At 33.8% G+C, this 17943-nt stretch overlaps 1 protein-coding gene and 1 long non-coding RNA gene across 2 annotated transcripts; both read left to right on the top strand.

Moving 5' to 3' along the window:
- Positions 1–471: 471 nt before the first annotated feature.
- Positions 472–1634, top strand: LOC141483446 (uncharacterized). Its single transcript, XR_012466093.1, has 2 exons — positions 472–1022; positions 1578–1634. It is a non-coding gene; the product is annotated as an uncharacterized lncRNA (long non-coding RNA).
- Positions 1635–2189: 555 nt separating this feature from the next.
- On the top strand, positions 2190–4885 carry LOC141483402 (uncharacterized). Its single transcript, XM_074178053.1, has 2 exons — positions 2190–4000; positions 4822–4885. The coding sequence occupies exons 1-2, from the start codon at positions 2190–2192 to the stop codon at positions 4883–4885; spliced, it is 1875 nt and encodes a 624-aa protein (XP_074034154.1).
- The last annotated feature ends 13058 nt before the right edge of the window (positions 4886–17943 follow it).

Genomic DNA, 17943 nt, shown 5'->3' with positions numbered 1-17943 from the left:
ACTTTTTTCGGTAGTTTTTTTAATATAGTTGTGTGGTATCGTGAGAAAATGATATTTATATATTATCGAAAAATATAGGTTATCAGAAGACTAATATTTTTCGTTATTTTTACTGGAACAATTTTGATTTCAATTAGTTAACAAGCATTCGATGAGAAACTTCCAAAAAGATGAATACATTTAACAAATTGACATTATCAAAAAAACACTCACGCGATTTTTGTGAAGTTATTCTTTTTGATTTTGAATGGATAAAATGAATATTGATTAAAAACTGAGAAAAAAACAATAGAAATAGAACGGTTCAAGAGCAAGTGTAGAAAACAATATATATATTTTTGATAAGCAATATTTTGTGCTACACAAAAATCTTTTTTTCATTTCAAATCTGAAATTTTGAAAGATTATATTTTCTGTTACTTCATTTATAACGCTAGTATTCGAAATTCAAATTTGATGTATTAATTTGAATAGATAATCCTTTTACAAATTTCACAAAATTTTCTCGTTCACTTTCAGTGTAATAATTTTTTTAAGGTGCACCAGAAGGAAAGTATTACACATGATAATGGAAAGATAAACGTATGTGGAAATATATCAAATGATCTAGATTCTGCCTCATATAAATCGAGTCCTCCTCCAGAAATCGACTTTTCTGAATTCGAGGTATATAAATTATATTATGCAAATATGATAAAATATTTTTTTAAATATTCGTTTCAGTTATCCACTCCTTCAGACAAAGAAATAGAAACGACATCTGACGAGAAATATTCCAAAACAAGTACAGCTAATTTCAAAGAAGAAATTAGTTCTTTCCTGAAAATCAAACAAAAAGAACCAAAAGAAAGAGCATGTGAAAATTTCATCGCATGGAATGTAAAGAAAAATGTGAGTGCTTTCAAATTAAAGTGAAATATCTTAGTCATTATTCATGTCGAACTATTTCATTACAGAAGCGGTTAGTTACACAGATATCATACCAGAATTCGAAAGACATTGAATGTTTTAATGAAAAAGATGTAAGTTATATTTTTACATGTTACATGTTACAAATTCTTAGTTCGTGTTGAAATACATCTATGAAATTATTTGAAATAATCAAGAAAGAATAAGCTAGTATTCATCATTGATAGAAAAACAGGCGGGTCAACATTTCTTGTGGAAAATATTGTATAAAACCTATTTCTTCATCATAACGATTGATGAAAAATTCGTTAACGAAGTGAACACTTTTTCCGAAATACAAGTTCTAGAGCATATATATCGACGGGCGCTGACCCCTTCATCAGGTCATCAGGAGATGACTAAAAATTTCAGTCATGACTTTTTGAGTCGTCTTCTGATGATGCTAACTTGGTTACCGAAACACACGTCGAGACAAGTGCTTTAGTCCTGGTATGTGGGAAAAACTGTTCCCTTTATGATCATTTTACGCCAGAAGTAGGTAATTCTACCTATTGAATAATGAAATATTCGTAACAAAGTTTTACAAAGAAATGCTTCATTATCTATGTATCCTTGTTCAAGCGTTGTTTGTTACTTGATTATTTAATTCTTTATTTGCTTCTTTTTAGACATTTTCACCAGTAGATGATTCAGACGAAGATCCTTCATTCAGTCCTTCCCAATATGTTAGTATATGAATTCAATTTGTATTAATAGTGATTAAAATCATGTGTCTTTTGTAAAGAAAAAGAAAGAAACGACGTTTCTGTGAAATATCTTCTAACTCTTCTGGTTCGAGCCGTCGAAGTTCATCTATTAACTATCATCGATCTTCATCTGAACAAACTCAAAAACCTATAATAAGAAAACTGGAAAATTTCTCCGAAAATCTTTCAATTTCACAATTCATATTATTATCTGATGAAAAAAACAGTTCTGTTGACGTATCAAAAAGATCCAATGGAGAACATTTTCCTAAACACTCGAACTTGGATAAAAATGATAATTTTCAAAAAAATTATGATCAAATATTATACATAGACAGCAAGTATCTAAATGAAACACACGATCATTCTTCAGAAAACCAACCAGTGACAAGAAATGAGGCTAATTTGATAAACAAAATTGAAAAAAAACCTAAAAGAAAACCTGACTACTGTTACTTCTGTGAGCAAGAAATTCAGAATTATGCAAGACATATACTGAGAAATCACTCGTTGGAGATAGAAGTTCAAAAAATAATGGCGTTAACACCAAAATCACGAGAACGAAGACTGCTTATTGATAATCTGAGAAAGCAAGGCAATTATTTGAAAAATGTTAATGGTTATTATAAACCAGTTAGGTCACCTCAAATCAACAAAGATAATTTGTTACCCTGCCAAAACTGTCACGGTTTCTATTCTGCAAAATTATTATATCGTCATAAAAAAAGATGCTTGGGTACAAGTGCAGGATCCAATTATAGAGCTGATAGTCAAAGTCATCTAGCTTCAATTATTAATAAAAAAGTTGACGTGCAGATGCAAGAACAGGTTTTTCCCCGAATGAGAGCGGATAAAATTAGTTTGGAGGCAAAGAAAGATCCTCTGATTTGCGCTTTCGGATCAAGATATCTAAAAACTCATAGGGAAAAACATTTCATTCTAGTTACTTCGAGAAAAATGCGAGAGCTTTCAAGGCTCTTACTTTTCATGAAAAAAATTGATCCATCAATAACTAATCTTTTTGGTGCACTAAAACCAAAATATTTCAATTACTTTGTTGAAGCAACAAAGAAAGTTGCACAGTACGACGAAGTAAAAGATGCTTACAGTGCACCCACTTTTGCAATGAATATTGCTACTTCACTCAAACAATGTTGTGAAATAGCTCTCACACTGTCATTGACAACAAACATTTCAACATCAACAGCAGAAGTGGAATCTGATCTTAAAAACATGATTCATTTATTTACTTCAAATTGGAGATTTGAAGTTTCTAACCAGGCTGCAAATGATCTCTCGATTAAAAAGTGGAATAAGGTTACTATAGTTCCCCTAGCTGATGATCTCAAAAAATTGAGGGTACATCTAATAGAGAGGGCAAAGGATGCAATTACATCTTTAAATAATAATGAAAATGATGAAAAGGCATTCACCACCTTATTAGAAACAATTTACTGCAGAGTCATTTTGCTTAATAGAAAGAGACCAGGTGAATTAGAGCGAATGACGTTGTATTCATATAATGAATGCATTAACAAAACTGATTATGATGAATATGAATCTCTCCTCACCCCCACAGAAAAGATTCTTTTGAAATCTTTCAAACGTGTAGTTATAAGAGGAAAAAGAGGCAGGGGGGTCCCAGTTTTATTCAGTTGTGACGTCCAAGATCATATTGGTTTGCTTTTGACTCTAAGACCAAAATTTGTCGACATGAAAAACCCATTTCTTTTTGGTAAACCTGGTTTTCTGACGTCTGTTGCAGGATATAAATTCTTACAGAAATATGCTCATTCAAGTGGTGCAAAAAACCCATCCTCCATCACTTGTACTAAACTAAGAAAGCATTTAGCGACGCTTTCTCAACTTTTCTCGATGAAAGAGACTGAGATCGATCAATTAGCGACATTCATGGGCCACACGATTGGAGTTCACAAAAATTCGTATCGCCTTCCAGATGACATTCATCAAGTTGCCAAAATTTCAAAATTGCTCATTCTCCTCGAAAATGGGTGTTCGAATGAATTTAAAGGAAAAACGCTAGACGAAATCGATGTCAACATTGAAGGAGATCTAATTGAGGAACAATCAAATGAAACAGCAAAAATGGAGAGTACGTACGAAGATAATGACCTTGAACATAACGAACAAAAGACAAAGAAATTCATGGTTACAGAAAAAGAAAATGTGCCCAGAGGTAAAATTAAAAAAGGAAGGAAGAGAGAACATGTACCTTGGACTGAGGAACAGAAAAAAGTAGTTAAACAATATTTTTTTGAACATATTAAACAGAAAATACCACCAAAGAAATGGGAATGTGAAAAGTTATATGAAGAATCTGGAGAGTTACTGAAGAACAAGGAATGGAAAAAAATTAAAGTTTTTATTCAAAATGTGTATTCAAAAAATATTAAATAAATATTTTCTGCAAAAATCTGTTCGATTTTCACTGCAATTACTAATGCCTATTTTTATTTTCATTTCAATTTCAATAGACTGAAATAATTGGTGACACTATACATTAAACTAATATCAAAATATATAGTAGGTGAAAGTGAACCCAACAAATTTATAAGATGAGAAAAAACAAATAATTAAAAAAAATACCTTGTGGTTAAAAATAAATATATTGTTCGATGGAAAACTAGCAGAGTATATGACTGGATTCGAAATAATAGACATTAAAATAGACATTAAAATATAATTGAAATAATTGTATTCATTATTTGGCGAAAAACCATCAGTTATTAACAATTCACAAACAATTATTGTACAATGAACAGTGAAGATACAAAACTACAAAATAATTTGAACTTTTGTGGCTTCTAGCAAACCTCTGTTCAAGCAATGCGTTCATTATATCGTTTGTAAACATTTCTTAATGTGTTCGATGATATAGCTCAAACTTTCTGAATTCTTGTGTTCAGTTCCACCCAACACTTAGACATTTTGCTTAGGATTTCTCCATGAGCAGATCGAGTGAAGTGAGGTCAAACAACCAGGTGGCCACTCAATCTACTACCTTGGCCATATCCATCCATTAAGGTTTTTGATGATGCCTGCATTATGTACAGAACCATCATCCAACTGCAAAAAATACAGTTTTGGTTTCTGGAAGGGGATATCCATCAATTACGTCCAAAAATTCATCCATTTGAAATTGTAGGAAATTTGTGGATTTGAATATCACCAAATACGAATCTTCAGTGCCTGGAGAGACTATTTTGTGATAAAACTTCTCCATTTTTGGGAAAACGATTTTATTACTTGTCTTATCAATGCCGTAGACTGATGAGGAGAATTGTGTGATGACTGATACCTAGATCCTATCGAATTATTTTTCAGCTTTTAGTATATTATCTATATCATTATTATCTTTATTTTAAAAAAAACCGTTTCACTAAAAAAAATTTGACTTGATTTTTCGGAAGGGACAAAATGATGTTTAAAGATTTCTTATTGAGATTCCTGAAAACTCTGGTGCGTAAACTAATACCTAATAAAATTTGGGACGAAGTTGGAGAAAACACGATTACTTGATTTTTAAGATTCCAACTATTTCGGACTGAATTATTAGATGGTGCTGTAAAACCTGAAATTGAAAAAATAACGAAAGCAAATGTGACGACCATACAAAAAAATTTTTGATTTTTTTCGGCTGAAAGATAAACAATATAAAATCAATGATATCTTATCTGAGTTTAACTGACAAATGGTTCAGCTAAATGATTATGATTTGCCAAAATTTCTAAATTAAATTACAATAGAACAATTATAATGAAATCAATCAGAAAATTACTTAGATACAAATATCTAGTACGAAATCTAGAAGAAAATAATAAACATTTCTAAAAAAAATTAATACAGTCCATTTTTTATTTCACACTAAATTACAGATTGTTCGTTAGTAAGGCGCAGGAGATCCTTATTGAAGAAAATTAGAATAGTGAAAAATACTGTTGATGATGAATATTAGAAAACTTTAGTTCAGCAAAGTTTGGCAACATGGGCGGACGCAACAAAATTATCATAATATATGAGTATAATAGATTTTTGTGCAGCAAAGGTTCAACTACGAAAGTATATATACATCGGACTCGATAAGGTCGTAATCTGAGTCAGACGCGGTATTGTCAATATATACAACTTTTTTATTTGTAGAGATATTTCTAATCTGAAAGTAGCAATATAACATATTTTTCAGTTTGTTCAATATACTTCAATCAGATTATACGTAGATACAGTAATTCTGGGAGACGCAGTAGGGTTGTTAGTAGTTGTTTACAGCTGATTCTCGGCCTCCCCCCACCACTATGAGGTATTAATTGCTTTTTTTATTGGTTGTTGTTTGGTGAAGTTTTTTTGTTGTGCAGTGAAGTCAAGGCGTTGTGACCTTGAAGTGTCTGGTGCATGGATCGTTCAGATTTTTTTTTCATATGAGATTTTGTGTGTTTATGTTTGTGTGTAGGAGAATGCACGGTACAGGGTTTCATCATGTGCTTGTTTGTCTATGTACAAACATACGTCTGCATACTTCGAAGATCCTCCAAGTAATAAATGCTCCATCGGTGTTAGGGCACCAAGTTAGTAGTGGAGTGACGTCACAGCAATAACCGTTCAACGGCTAGAGAGCGACATGTTCACTCCACGACGTGTGGCAGAGTAATGCGTATTCATCGGTCTGCCCTCACCTCTCCCGAAGCGATGAAGGTTCGCTCTAGCCCCGCTATCGATGGTGACACAACGGCAGCCGAGGACCGTTTGCCTAGCGTCTACCCTCTCCGAGACCGCAACGACCACTGCTTGCTCGTACCGGCAACTGTTATCGCATCAAGTTGGGAGATGGGCTTGGCTGTGACGTCAGGCATCTCTAGTGGATAGCAACTAGCAATGTGAATCTTTCACGGTTTCATGGTGGGGGTGACTCACACTGTTTAATATAAAAGAAATGCCTGGCACACTATGAAATCAGTAGACGAATATATCTGCAGCAGTTAGCAATTGGTAGAGTGTTATTCAGTTCGTAATAGAAGGAAGACGGTGAGTGTATTTGTCTGTTGGAAATTGTTTATATTTTCATATATATTTTCATCATGTCCGTTTCAAAAGTAGACTTGAATAAAATAATTAATTTGATTGTACAGGAGGTTGAAATACTAGAGCAAAAGGCCTTATCATCATTGCCAATTGATGAAGTGTACATAATTAAAAATATGTCAACTTATTCTACACGATTTGGTAAATCAATTTTATTAACTTTGCAAGATGTGAGCAATGATAAATTATTTAAAACATGGCTACCAAAACGTATTTCGTTGCAATTCAGTGATGACGATATATCTTGTATCAACTCATCAGGTGGTAAATATACGATGATGTATTTAGGACAGAGCCAACAAAGTTTTGCTGGCATGAAAACGCGATCTCTAGTCAAATTCAATATGATTGAATAATAATAGTAATTATAACGAATTTCTTATTGTTTTATTAATATTCATATATTAGATGATAATTATATGGAAATATAAACATTACTAACTTAGTTGAATACACTCACTTTGTAACTACAAGTAAAATGGGAATGTGAGTATTATATCACTGAAAAATTGGAGGTTGCTTATTGTTTTTTTTATTCGATTTCAGTTCCACCATTTAAAGATGTGGATGCAGTACGCAAGTCAAGATTGGGTCGATATTGTAGATCTCAAATCATCGGTTCAACATTTGTCGTCTAAATTGAAGGTGTTGGGTGATGGAGCCGAACATGCAAGCGTTTATGATATGAGTGTATGCTATGATGAAAAACAAATCGAATTATGCCTTCGTGATGCTGAGAACTATTGGAGTGGTGCAGAAGTTTGCAACAAATTTTTGGATAATGAATTGGAATTGTGGCAACTTTGTGAGGTTATGATTGAACTGAACCTAAGAAGATTCCTGTATAGCCTCCAACCATACTTGCCAGAATGGATTATTCATCACTTTGAATTGAATGATGAAAATCGAGAGGAAATTGAAGATGGTCGCGAAAATGATGATTATGAGGAAGAAGTTATTTTAGATAGTCTGTATGTTCCTGTAAATCATAAATAATGTCAAATAAAAAACTTTGTATTATTTTCATGTTTTATTTATTTAAATCTGATGAAATACAATAGAAAATGATTACAAAACAATAAATATGATATAAAATACAATACACGATATAAGTCAGTTACAAATAAAAAAAAAAGATCATAAAACAGTACATGATAGAGTGAAAAAAAAAGTGTCAATATCTGCTATGAACTGAACCATCCAATGCATTGTATGTTAAAACTGTATCATGCAAAATTAATGCATATACTTTAGTGTTGTCTGGAAACTTGGTCTTCCTCGTCTCAAACTCAATCTTTATATCAATAGTTGATGATTTTGTTGCATTCGGTTGATGGGAACAATCGATGACGAATAGTGGATTCTCTCTAAATTGTCCAATGTCCATCAGAGGTTCACTCATATCTTTATCATAATAACTTCGCTGGAAACTCTCAAAAGCATAATAAGCAGGAGCATCAAGTTTTTTATCGAAATTCAAATTCCAACGCTCATATGGATAAACTTCAGAATTCAAGTATACTCGAATACTATTGATATCAGCAGTTGTGAATTTTGTAATATCTTGTGTTCTATCTTCAGATGTGGTAGTACTTTGGAATGCGATGATGACAAAACGAGGAGTTTCCAATGCGTTATTTGTTTTGATGGCCCATATGTCTGAAGAAGTCCCACGTAATGATGGTAGTTCATAGAGGTCCCACATACGATACGCCAACTTGATTTTGGCATTCAGACCGCTTTTGTTTATTCTACTCAAAAGTTTGAGCTTGTGTTTATCATCTGGTACAATATGCCTTATTTTCCATTCGATTTTATTTATTTCCAAATCAGCATCAACCTCACCTATATATGAGTTTTTGAATGATCGAGCGATAATCAAAATCAATTCCTGTTTGGCATTCAAGATACTTTTGTTGTAATCTTCAGCAAAACCCATCAAATATTTCAGTGGTAGTTTTCCATCAAAAACATGACTGTTTGTATCCAAGATATCTTGCTTCAATTGTGAAAGTCCCCAACCAGATGTCAATAATGTGTTAGCATGAGATTGTCCAAATGATATCATGGTTTTCATTGTAGATGTTATCCCAGGTTTTCTAACAACAGCCACTTGTTCACCACCCATTTCATAACGAATTTCGTCAAAGAGAAATGCAATTGCATTATTCGAGAGATAGCATGTTTTCGCTACATCTTTGGGGGTGAATTTACCTTCTATGTAAATGAAGCTCTCGGCAATATCTAGTATAACATCTTGATTATTGATTGCAATTCTGATTTCATCCGAATTCCTGAATAGCGGTGATCCATAGGGCTTATATGTGTGCTCATGTAAACTTATGAGAGAATGATCGAGCACTGGTTCATTGAATATATTCAACTTTTCATTGTTTGTTTCGAGCACCAATGTTATTTTCTCACTTTCAATCCAATCGATTTCAAAAATTTAAGATCACTCACAGACAGAGCGTTATGTGCTAACTGTTTAGCATACACTTGTGGAATGAGCTTCTTTTTATGCACACCTTTCTTTTTGATAGTGCAACTCGTTTGGGATTGTTCAATGCGATTTTGTCTATTATAAATGAAACCCATAACAACAGTTATTCGATTTTCTTCAATTCCAAAATAATGAAAATCTCTTCTTCACTTCCAAAATCGATAAGGTTATTTTTTTCATCCAAAATACGCACTGTAATGTTGTGAATCAATTGACGACCTTCTGGACTGACAGGCATATATATAATACTGTGTGGTTCTTTAGTGAGATTGTAGCCAGGTTCAACATCAATATCGAATGAGAAAAGAATGTGGGATTCTTCACCATTTATATATGAACCAGATATTATATTGCAATCTAAGCGGATAAGTCTCACAGTTGTAATGTTTATTGGTAATGATGATTCATGTATCTGATTTGGTGGAAATATTTCATGAGCGAACCCCATCATTTCTGCTATTGAAATTGGATGTGTCAGATCAATTTCATATTTGGATCGCATTTCACATTTGAATGTATTATTATTGGCGTGTAAATAGAAAATATCATCTGCAACGACATCATTTGGTTTTTTATCATGAAACAATCTGAACATGATATGTTTCTGTATGACGGCATTGATCTCTTCTATTTCATAAGCACCACATGGAATTTCAATTGTCAACTTTTGGGGTATCGATGAGTTGTCATTACTGATTCTAAAACTAACTAAGTTATTAGCTTCAGTTATATTATTGATTGTATTGCACCCATAGAATCCCAAAAGTCCTAATCCATAACGACTGTTCCTATCCAATTCAATTGGTGGAAAAAAATCCGCACTCAAGACACTTGTCCCGACAGCTTGTAGCTCGAACTTTCGTGACATGACTGATGAATATTTTGAAACACATTTCAATTTATTATTGTACACAGCAACAGCACATTTGAGACAATTTACACTTTTTGGAAGGTGTTGTATTGTAATAAGTATCATTTTTATTGATACCAATATTCACATCCTCTATATTACAAATAAAACACATAGATTTCCGAGGTATAGGACCGTCATTAACATCCGATTCTGAATTTTGATCGTGGTGGTGGTGCTCATAACAATATCTATGTTTCATTATATCGATGTCATCTTGCAGATGTTTAGGCAACTTTTCCCAAACATATGCAATCTCATGTGCAACACATGCAAGTATCACTTCCTTAGGCATATTTGCAAGCATCACTTTATCCATTTTTTTCAAGGTACCATATTTTGAAAACATTCTAAGTGAAAACCCCATTCCCTTGATAGCCTCCCGATCCAGTTTTGGTGTTGAATCCATTTTTATTTGGAAAATTATTTAGAGAGAAACTGCAAGCACAAGTGACCACAGAGAACTGTATTAAATTTCTGTTGTCGATCATAGTTATATTTGATTTTTACATTCGAACATTTTCGAAAGAATCGAGTCAATTCCAATGGTGGGGGTAGATCTCCAAAACTATCGAAATATGTGACTTCTTTCCCACATTTTTTATATGCCACCCAATGTGTTCCTGGTCCACTTATTCCATCTAAATTAACAATAGCTGTCTCGTTTTGTTTTGGACCTGAAGATGGTAATCTATCACGCATAAAAACACCACGAAAATGTGGAATTTTCATTTTTTGTGCATAATAACTGAGATCGAGATCAGTAAGAGGCCTCTGAGGTAGGGGTTCAATTAGTTTTTTGTTTTGTTTGTGGCTTTGTATGGTTTTAAATATAGTCCTAAACCTTTACGGTATGGTTTGAGATATATTCCACTTCCGCGTTTGCCTAATGCTACAGCCTCCATGGTTTTATTGTGACGATTGGCTTCCATTAAAGCCGCTCTGCTGGCTTTTGCCGAATTCACGGCCTTGGTAATACCAGCAGCGGCTCCCGCCAAACTTCCTAGTGCGGATAGTCCAGCAAAAATTGGTATCAATGGTAAAAGTCCACCGATCTTGGGAACAGGAATTATGCGTGGTGTGCGGATTTTCTTCTTTCCACCGGCAGCTTTAAGGTATTTACGTGCCGCCTGCAATGCCACAGTGATAGCTTTTTTGCTATTATTCGTCACAAATTGATTCCCACCAGCTTTCTTCAATACATTTCGCACTTTATGGACTATCCCAGCACCAAATGCAACTTTTTTAATTTTATTTTTCTTCGTTTGTTTCCTCTTACATTTTTTCTTATTGGTACTACAACCCATGCCCATATGTCTTTTCGCTTTCATAATGTTGGTGACAAGTAATGCAGCTGCTCTTTCCCCAATACTCGCGTCCTTCGATTTAACCCTATCCCAAGCGCTGTATTCAAGTTCTTTGTCGGCTAAATGTCTTGCTGCAAGATCGGATGGATGCTTAGAATATTGAATATCGTGTTTTTTGCATTCAATATCTAATTTATTGATTCCAGGGTCGTTACGAGCTAAACGTTGTTTCAATTTTGTACCCGGTCCACAGTATTGATAACCTCCGGGTAGATGTAATTCGAAAGGAAGTTTGTTTATTTTTCTGATTGATTCGGCCGTTACTTGATGAAGATCCATAGTAATTTCACAAACTACACTTAAACGATTTGATCTCCACTAACTTTATTGAAAATAATCATAACATGTTTCGCTAAAACATTAGCTTTTTCAAATGATTAATACATCCAAGCATCCTTACATTCATATTTATATACTACAGGTAACCACAATCGAGACTACCTGTAAGAAATTACCTGAATCTCTACATCACATACCTGCTCGATTATGCTTACCTAAAGCAAATTGCCTACCATCTACATCAATAATAATTCTTTATGGGTTTTTAAGAAAACAAGTTCAATAATGGTGATCTATTCAAATCTAATTGGTCATTCATTAGAATATTTGAATTTTTAAGTTTATTAATTTCCATTGCTTCTAAATGATTCAGTTTGAAACCTTTATTTTCAATGTGCAAAATTTCGAATTCTTCATTAAAGATGTGATTTTCTTCTAGAAGATGATTTGAATACGTTGAATTTGTTTTCTTGTTTACATAGCTCTTATGATGTTCCTGGATTCGATTCCTAAATGTCCTGCCAGTTTGACCAATATATACCTTAGGGCACGTTCCACACTTTAATTTATATACCCCTGATTTCTCGAATTTAGATGTCTTATCTTTATTATTTTTAACTAGCTTTCCCAACGTATTACTTGTTCTATATGCAATTTTAATATCTCTATTTCTCAAAAATGAAGCCACTTTTTCCGTTGGTTGTCCAAAATAGGTTAAAGCTCTATAATTTTGATTATCTACCTTATCAATGGGAAAAACGTCTCGCATCGCTTTTGTGTAGACTTTCTTGGCAAGTATTTTGTTTATTAAATCATTAACAAAACCACAACCTCTTTTAATTTTACGATCACTTTCAATACGTCCGTATCGTTTGATGGTACACATGAAATGAATAAGCTAATAACATTTATATAGTCTCCAACCACGGCACGATGCGCATTGTAAAACAGAAAGAAAAGTTTGCTGTAGATAATCTAGATGAGAAATTTGGTTGTGGATTGAATGGACAAAGGGTATTCAGACATGGTCCACTACTTCCATCATCAGTTCGAGGACTCATTATAGGACCTTCAAATTGTGGAAAGACGAATGCAATGATATCACTATTAACACATCCACAAGGACTGAGATTTAGAAATGTGTATCTCTATTCGAAATCACTCAATCAACCTAAATATCAGTACTTGCGAAGTGTTTTGGAACCTATAAAAGGATTAGGTTTTTATACATTCAGCAATAATGCAGAAATAGTGGAACCCTCCGACGCTAAGCCTAATTCTGTTTTCATTTTCGATGATGTGATATGTGAAAAGCAAGATATTATTAGATCATATTTCTGTATGGGACGTCATAAGGATGTTGATTGTTTTTATCTAGCACAGACATATTCACGGGTACCCAAACAGTTAGTGCGTGACAATACCAATTTCATTATAATGTTCAAACAAGATGAGACGAATTTACATCACATTTATTCAGATCATGTTTCACCCGATGTAACATTCAAACAATTCCAATTGATGTGTGTTAAATGCTGGGAGGACCAATATGGATTTCTAGTCATTGATAAGGATAGAAAAATAGATGAAGGTAGATATCGCAAAGGATTCGATAGTTTTATATACCCATGATCTTGTTTTTGGAACTTATTCGATCACTGAATATTGTAGTGGTCACTTCACCAACGAATTAAGCTTTAATTCAAAAAAGGGCATTATGAATACAAAAAAAGATCCTGAAAATAAAAACAATGAAATAAATTTGAAACGTCAACTAGTAGAGACAACAGAAGCTGTCAGGCAGAAATTCAACTCTATCAAGAATGATAATATTGAAAATCGTACGACACTTGAAAGATTGTATGAGCCCATAATGAAACCATTGAATGTTTTATCATTAAACGCTACTTCTAAATCACCAGTGTTATCACCAAATCATGGAACTGTTCAATCTACTTCAAATTATCCCATGAGTACTCCAATAGGAAGAAAACAATCTTTTGGTAGTGTATCATCTGTGAATAGTGACACGAGCACACTTCAAGACGATATGAGAACAACTCTATTCGAAACACCATCATCGTCCCACATCGATTCCTCGGATCCTGACATCTCACCTGTTATGAATGAAAGTGGTGAAGATGTTTTGATGAAACATTTGAATAATATAAAATCTAGAAATCCAGCATATGATGGAACATTTGGCGTACGTATGGATCCAATTACACAAAAGCTGAAAATGGGAAGTCTAGTGGTAAATTTCAAAGATGGAAACATTTCATTTTGGGATGCTAATAAAGTGAAAAAATATGAATGCGCAGGTAGTCCAGAATTGTATGATATGATTTTTTTGAAGAATCCACAAGATGTTGATAATGAAGAAACTCGTCAAATATATTCCAAAATATTGAAAATAATGAATGCTCCATATAAACAATATCATCTGAAGAATGGTTTTAAAAATACAAATTCTAAAAAATTTCGTGAAGTTATCAAACCTCTATTAGACTCACGACAATATCCAATAAGAAGTAGAAGTAAAATTGGTGGAGCACTCAAACGAGTGAAAATGGAGAAAATATATTAATTCTAAACCTGTGAATTATGTGTACTGGAATTCACCGAAAGAGTTAGTTGCTCGCCTACGACTATTGGTAGCTTCAAAGTCAGCCGGACATACCGGACATGATAATGAAATAATTTCAATAATTGAAGAATTACGTGAAGAAGGTATAATATATTAACATATTCACATGTAATGATCACTGTCACATCATCATTCAATGCAGTAACATTATCACCTTTTCTCTTTAATCATATTGAAATAGAATGACTAATGAAATAAGTGATGTCAAACGACAAGTTGTTAATGAATTACATAAACCTGCAAGACGTAATTTTCGTAGAAGAATAACCACCATCAAAGGTTTTGCAGATCTATGGCAAATAGATTTAGCTGAACTGCAACCTTATGCAAAAAGTAATGAAGGATACCGATATATACTTGTAGTGATAGATTGTTACTCCAAATATCTGTGGACTGTAGCAGTTAAAGATATAAAACAGGTAGTACAGTAACTAATGCAATGAAACATGTACTGAAAGAAGCCAAATACTCCCCCAAACACATACAAAGCGATCAAGGGAAAGAATTTTTCAATAAAAGCTTCTCATCTCTCATGCGAGAATATAATATCAATCATTATTCAACATTTAGCACAAAGAAGGCAGCTATAGCAGAAAGAGTGATTCGTACAATAAAGGCATGGCTCTACAAGGAATTTTCGATGAGAGGTCACCACAAATGGCTTGATATTCTTACAATTATAACTAGTAGATATAATAATAAAGTTCATCGTACAATAGGTATGGCACCCATCAATGTTGATTCAACAACAAAATTAAAATTCAAGGGTATCAATGGAATTGGAGGAAGACAAAGTAAACCCAAATTCCAATTAAATGATATTGTACGTATAAGTAAATACAAACATATTTTTGAAAAGTCTTACACTGCGAATTTTACCACGGAGCTATTCAAGATTGTTAAAATTAATAAAACCATCCCAACGACTTATAATCTTGAAGATATGAATGAACAGCCGATTAGAGGATGTTTTTACGAAGAAGAGTTATTACGAACCGAGAATCCTGACGTATATCTGATTGAGAAGGTGTTGAAGAGAAGAAAAAATAAAGTATATGTAAAGTGGTTAGGCCTTCCTAGCGAACAAAATTCTTGGATTGATGAATCAAATATGGTTTAAATGTATATAATAGTGACTTTTATGAATGAAGTAATATTAAAGTTCATTATTGTTTTCATTTCAATTATAAGTATGTGAACTGAAAAATATTGCAGCGGTAAACATTGCCCCAGCCATTCGCAATGTTCTGTGTATACCAAACCAAATTAATTGTATACTCCATTCCCGCTTATATTTTTCAACTCACGATATTGAAAACACATTATCATTTCCAAAACTAATCGCCGTCACTTTGAAATGCAGTATCCAACTCTTTTTGCCAATTATCTCTCACTGATAATGCTGTCTCATAAAGCTTAGTCGACTCCTCAAGCTCAGCCTGAGCTTGCATTCTCGAACGTTGATGGAATTGCTTATCTTTACCAATTTTTGAACGGAGTTCATCAGCATCTTTAGACATTCTAGCCAATTCAACTTTCGCTAATGCAATCTTGGCATCTAATGCTTCAAGAGTTTCATTATTAGCATTAATAGCTCGCTCACTCTTTTCAAGTTCAGCAATAGTCATCTGTGCCTTTACAAGACGGCATTTTGCTTTCCTTTTCATTTCCCCAAACCGATGGAGGGGACTGAAAGAAGATAGCGGTTCAGCTTTCAAATCACTCTTCATTTCTTTAGGAGTACCTTTTGGCTTCCTCTTCGATCTGTCACTTTTCGTTGCGGGTTTTTTCTGTCGCACAACACTTTTGGATTCTTTCTTTTCTTTAAAGTCAGTGACAATCGATGAAGATGCCTTAGTAACCTTCCTCTTGATTGTTCTAGATTTCTTATCAACACCAAGAGGAAGGGTAGATGAAGAGTGTTTGAGTGATGATAATTGCGAAACGATCGGATTTTCAATAATAATTTGCTCATTTGGTTCTGGCACATCTGCAAAGTTAACGAAGTCGTTAATATCAAAATCATTTATCGAATCTTGACTCGATAAATGTAATACTGGAATATTTTCAAAATCAGTCTGATCGATATCAACAAGTGGTGAACCATCTTCAGCAATCAATAGCGGCATAGAGCTCATGATTATTAAGGTCTGAGGAATGATATGTGATAGCAATAGAATATGGATAGGAAAGGTGATGATGTTACTGAGACCTCACCATTTATAGAAGAAAATAAACTAGCGCATGCGCTCTTTCATCAACTGGCACATGCGCTCTCTCACTAAACTATTCACGCATGTAACAATCTTTGTCATTTAAGAGAAAAACTTTGTGTTGCATGCATGTATTTTTAAATGTTAGAAAATAATACAAATAAATTCAAAATATATATATATTTATTAATAATAGAGGACAATAACGATAATAAAAAATGAAAAATGTTAATATGTCTCTGTGGATGTGGAACGTTCTTTGACTCTATTCCTCAATAGTTGTTGCTCGTGCGTCAAACACCAACATTGAAAAAAATGGATTCTCCTATTGGGGTAGAGTTGACCAACCTTCTCACACAGATCCCAAGTACTTCTACATGCATTGCATACATGATTCCAACAATTCATGGAATATGTATCACAACGCAAACAACGTTGCAGTGGAGTTGGAACGGCAGCACATGTACCACAAATATTTCTACATATACCTATATTGTTAAATATTATAGGTTCGGAACACTTCAGACACTGTAACTGTTGTTGACGATAATCCGATTTTGTTCGCTTCGGTGGATGAGAAGGAGGCGATAGTTGAATCCGCAACACGCAATCACTACACATACCAGTACATGGATTGATTGAATCCTTAGGTCTACTTATTTGACAAAAGTAGCACACAATAGCCCCTGCAATCATCATTGGGTAGACACACACTTTTGGTTTTTCATTCCACTCTTTTGGAAACGGCATTTTACTAATTCGATTAGAAATATTAAGAGATGACTTACAGAAACTCTGAATGCTCTCTCCTATACCTACGATCTCTATTTATACAAATCAACATCATGTGGAAGTATAGTGGGATAACTTCTCCTACTATTCCACTCTAAACGAGTCAAGTGGGAGTCGCATCACCTCCTATATAAGTTGACTTGCAAACCTAGAGTTCATTCATTCACTCTCTACAACTGTGAGCAAACAACAACAAGATGAATTCTGCAAAAATAAATGCTGCATTAAATAGAATAGCTGCTGTTGATGAAAACAATTGGATAGACGAATCAGATGATGAGGATGTCAATGTTCCGCTAGAGGAAGTAATAGTTGAAGCAGAAGATGTTGGAGTCGATGAAGATGAGATAGACGAAGTTGAAAACGAGGCCAACCAAAGCGACGAAGATGATGACGTGATGGAGTTTGAGAGGGTCATGGATGAAGAAGGAGATGATGAAGGGATAGAAGCTGACACAACTGAAGGTGATGGTGCTATGA

Source organism: Leptinotarsa decemlineata, unplaced genomic scaffold (assembly GCF_025532065.1).
Source record: "Leptinotarsa decemlineata unplaced genomic scaffold, Ldec_3_MD MMD2_tig00003348_RagTag_RagTag, whole genome shotgun sequence".
Taxonomy (NCBI): Eukaryota; Metazoa; Arthropoda; class Insecta; order Coleoptera; family Chrysomelidae; genus Leptinotarsa; species Leptinotarsa decemlineata.
This window is presented reverse-complemented; position numbering and strand designations above follow the sequence as displayed.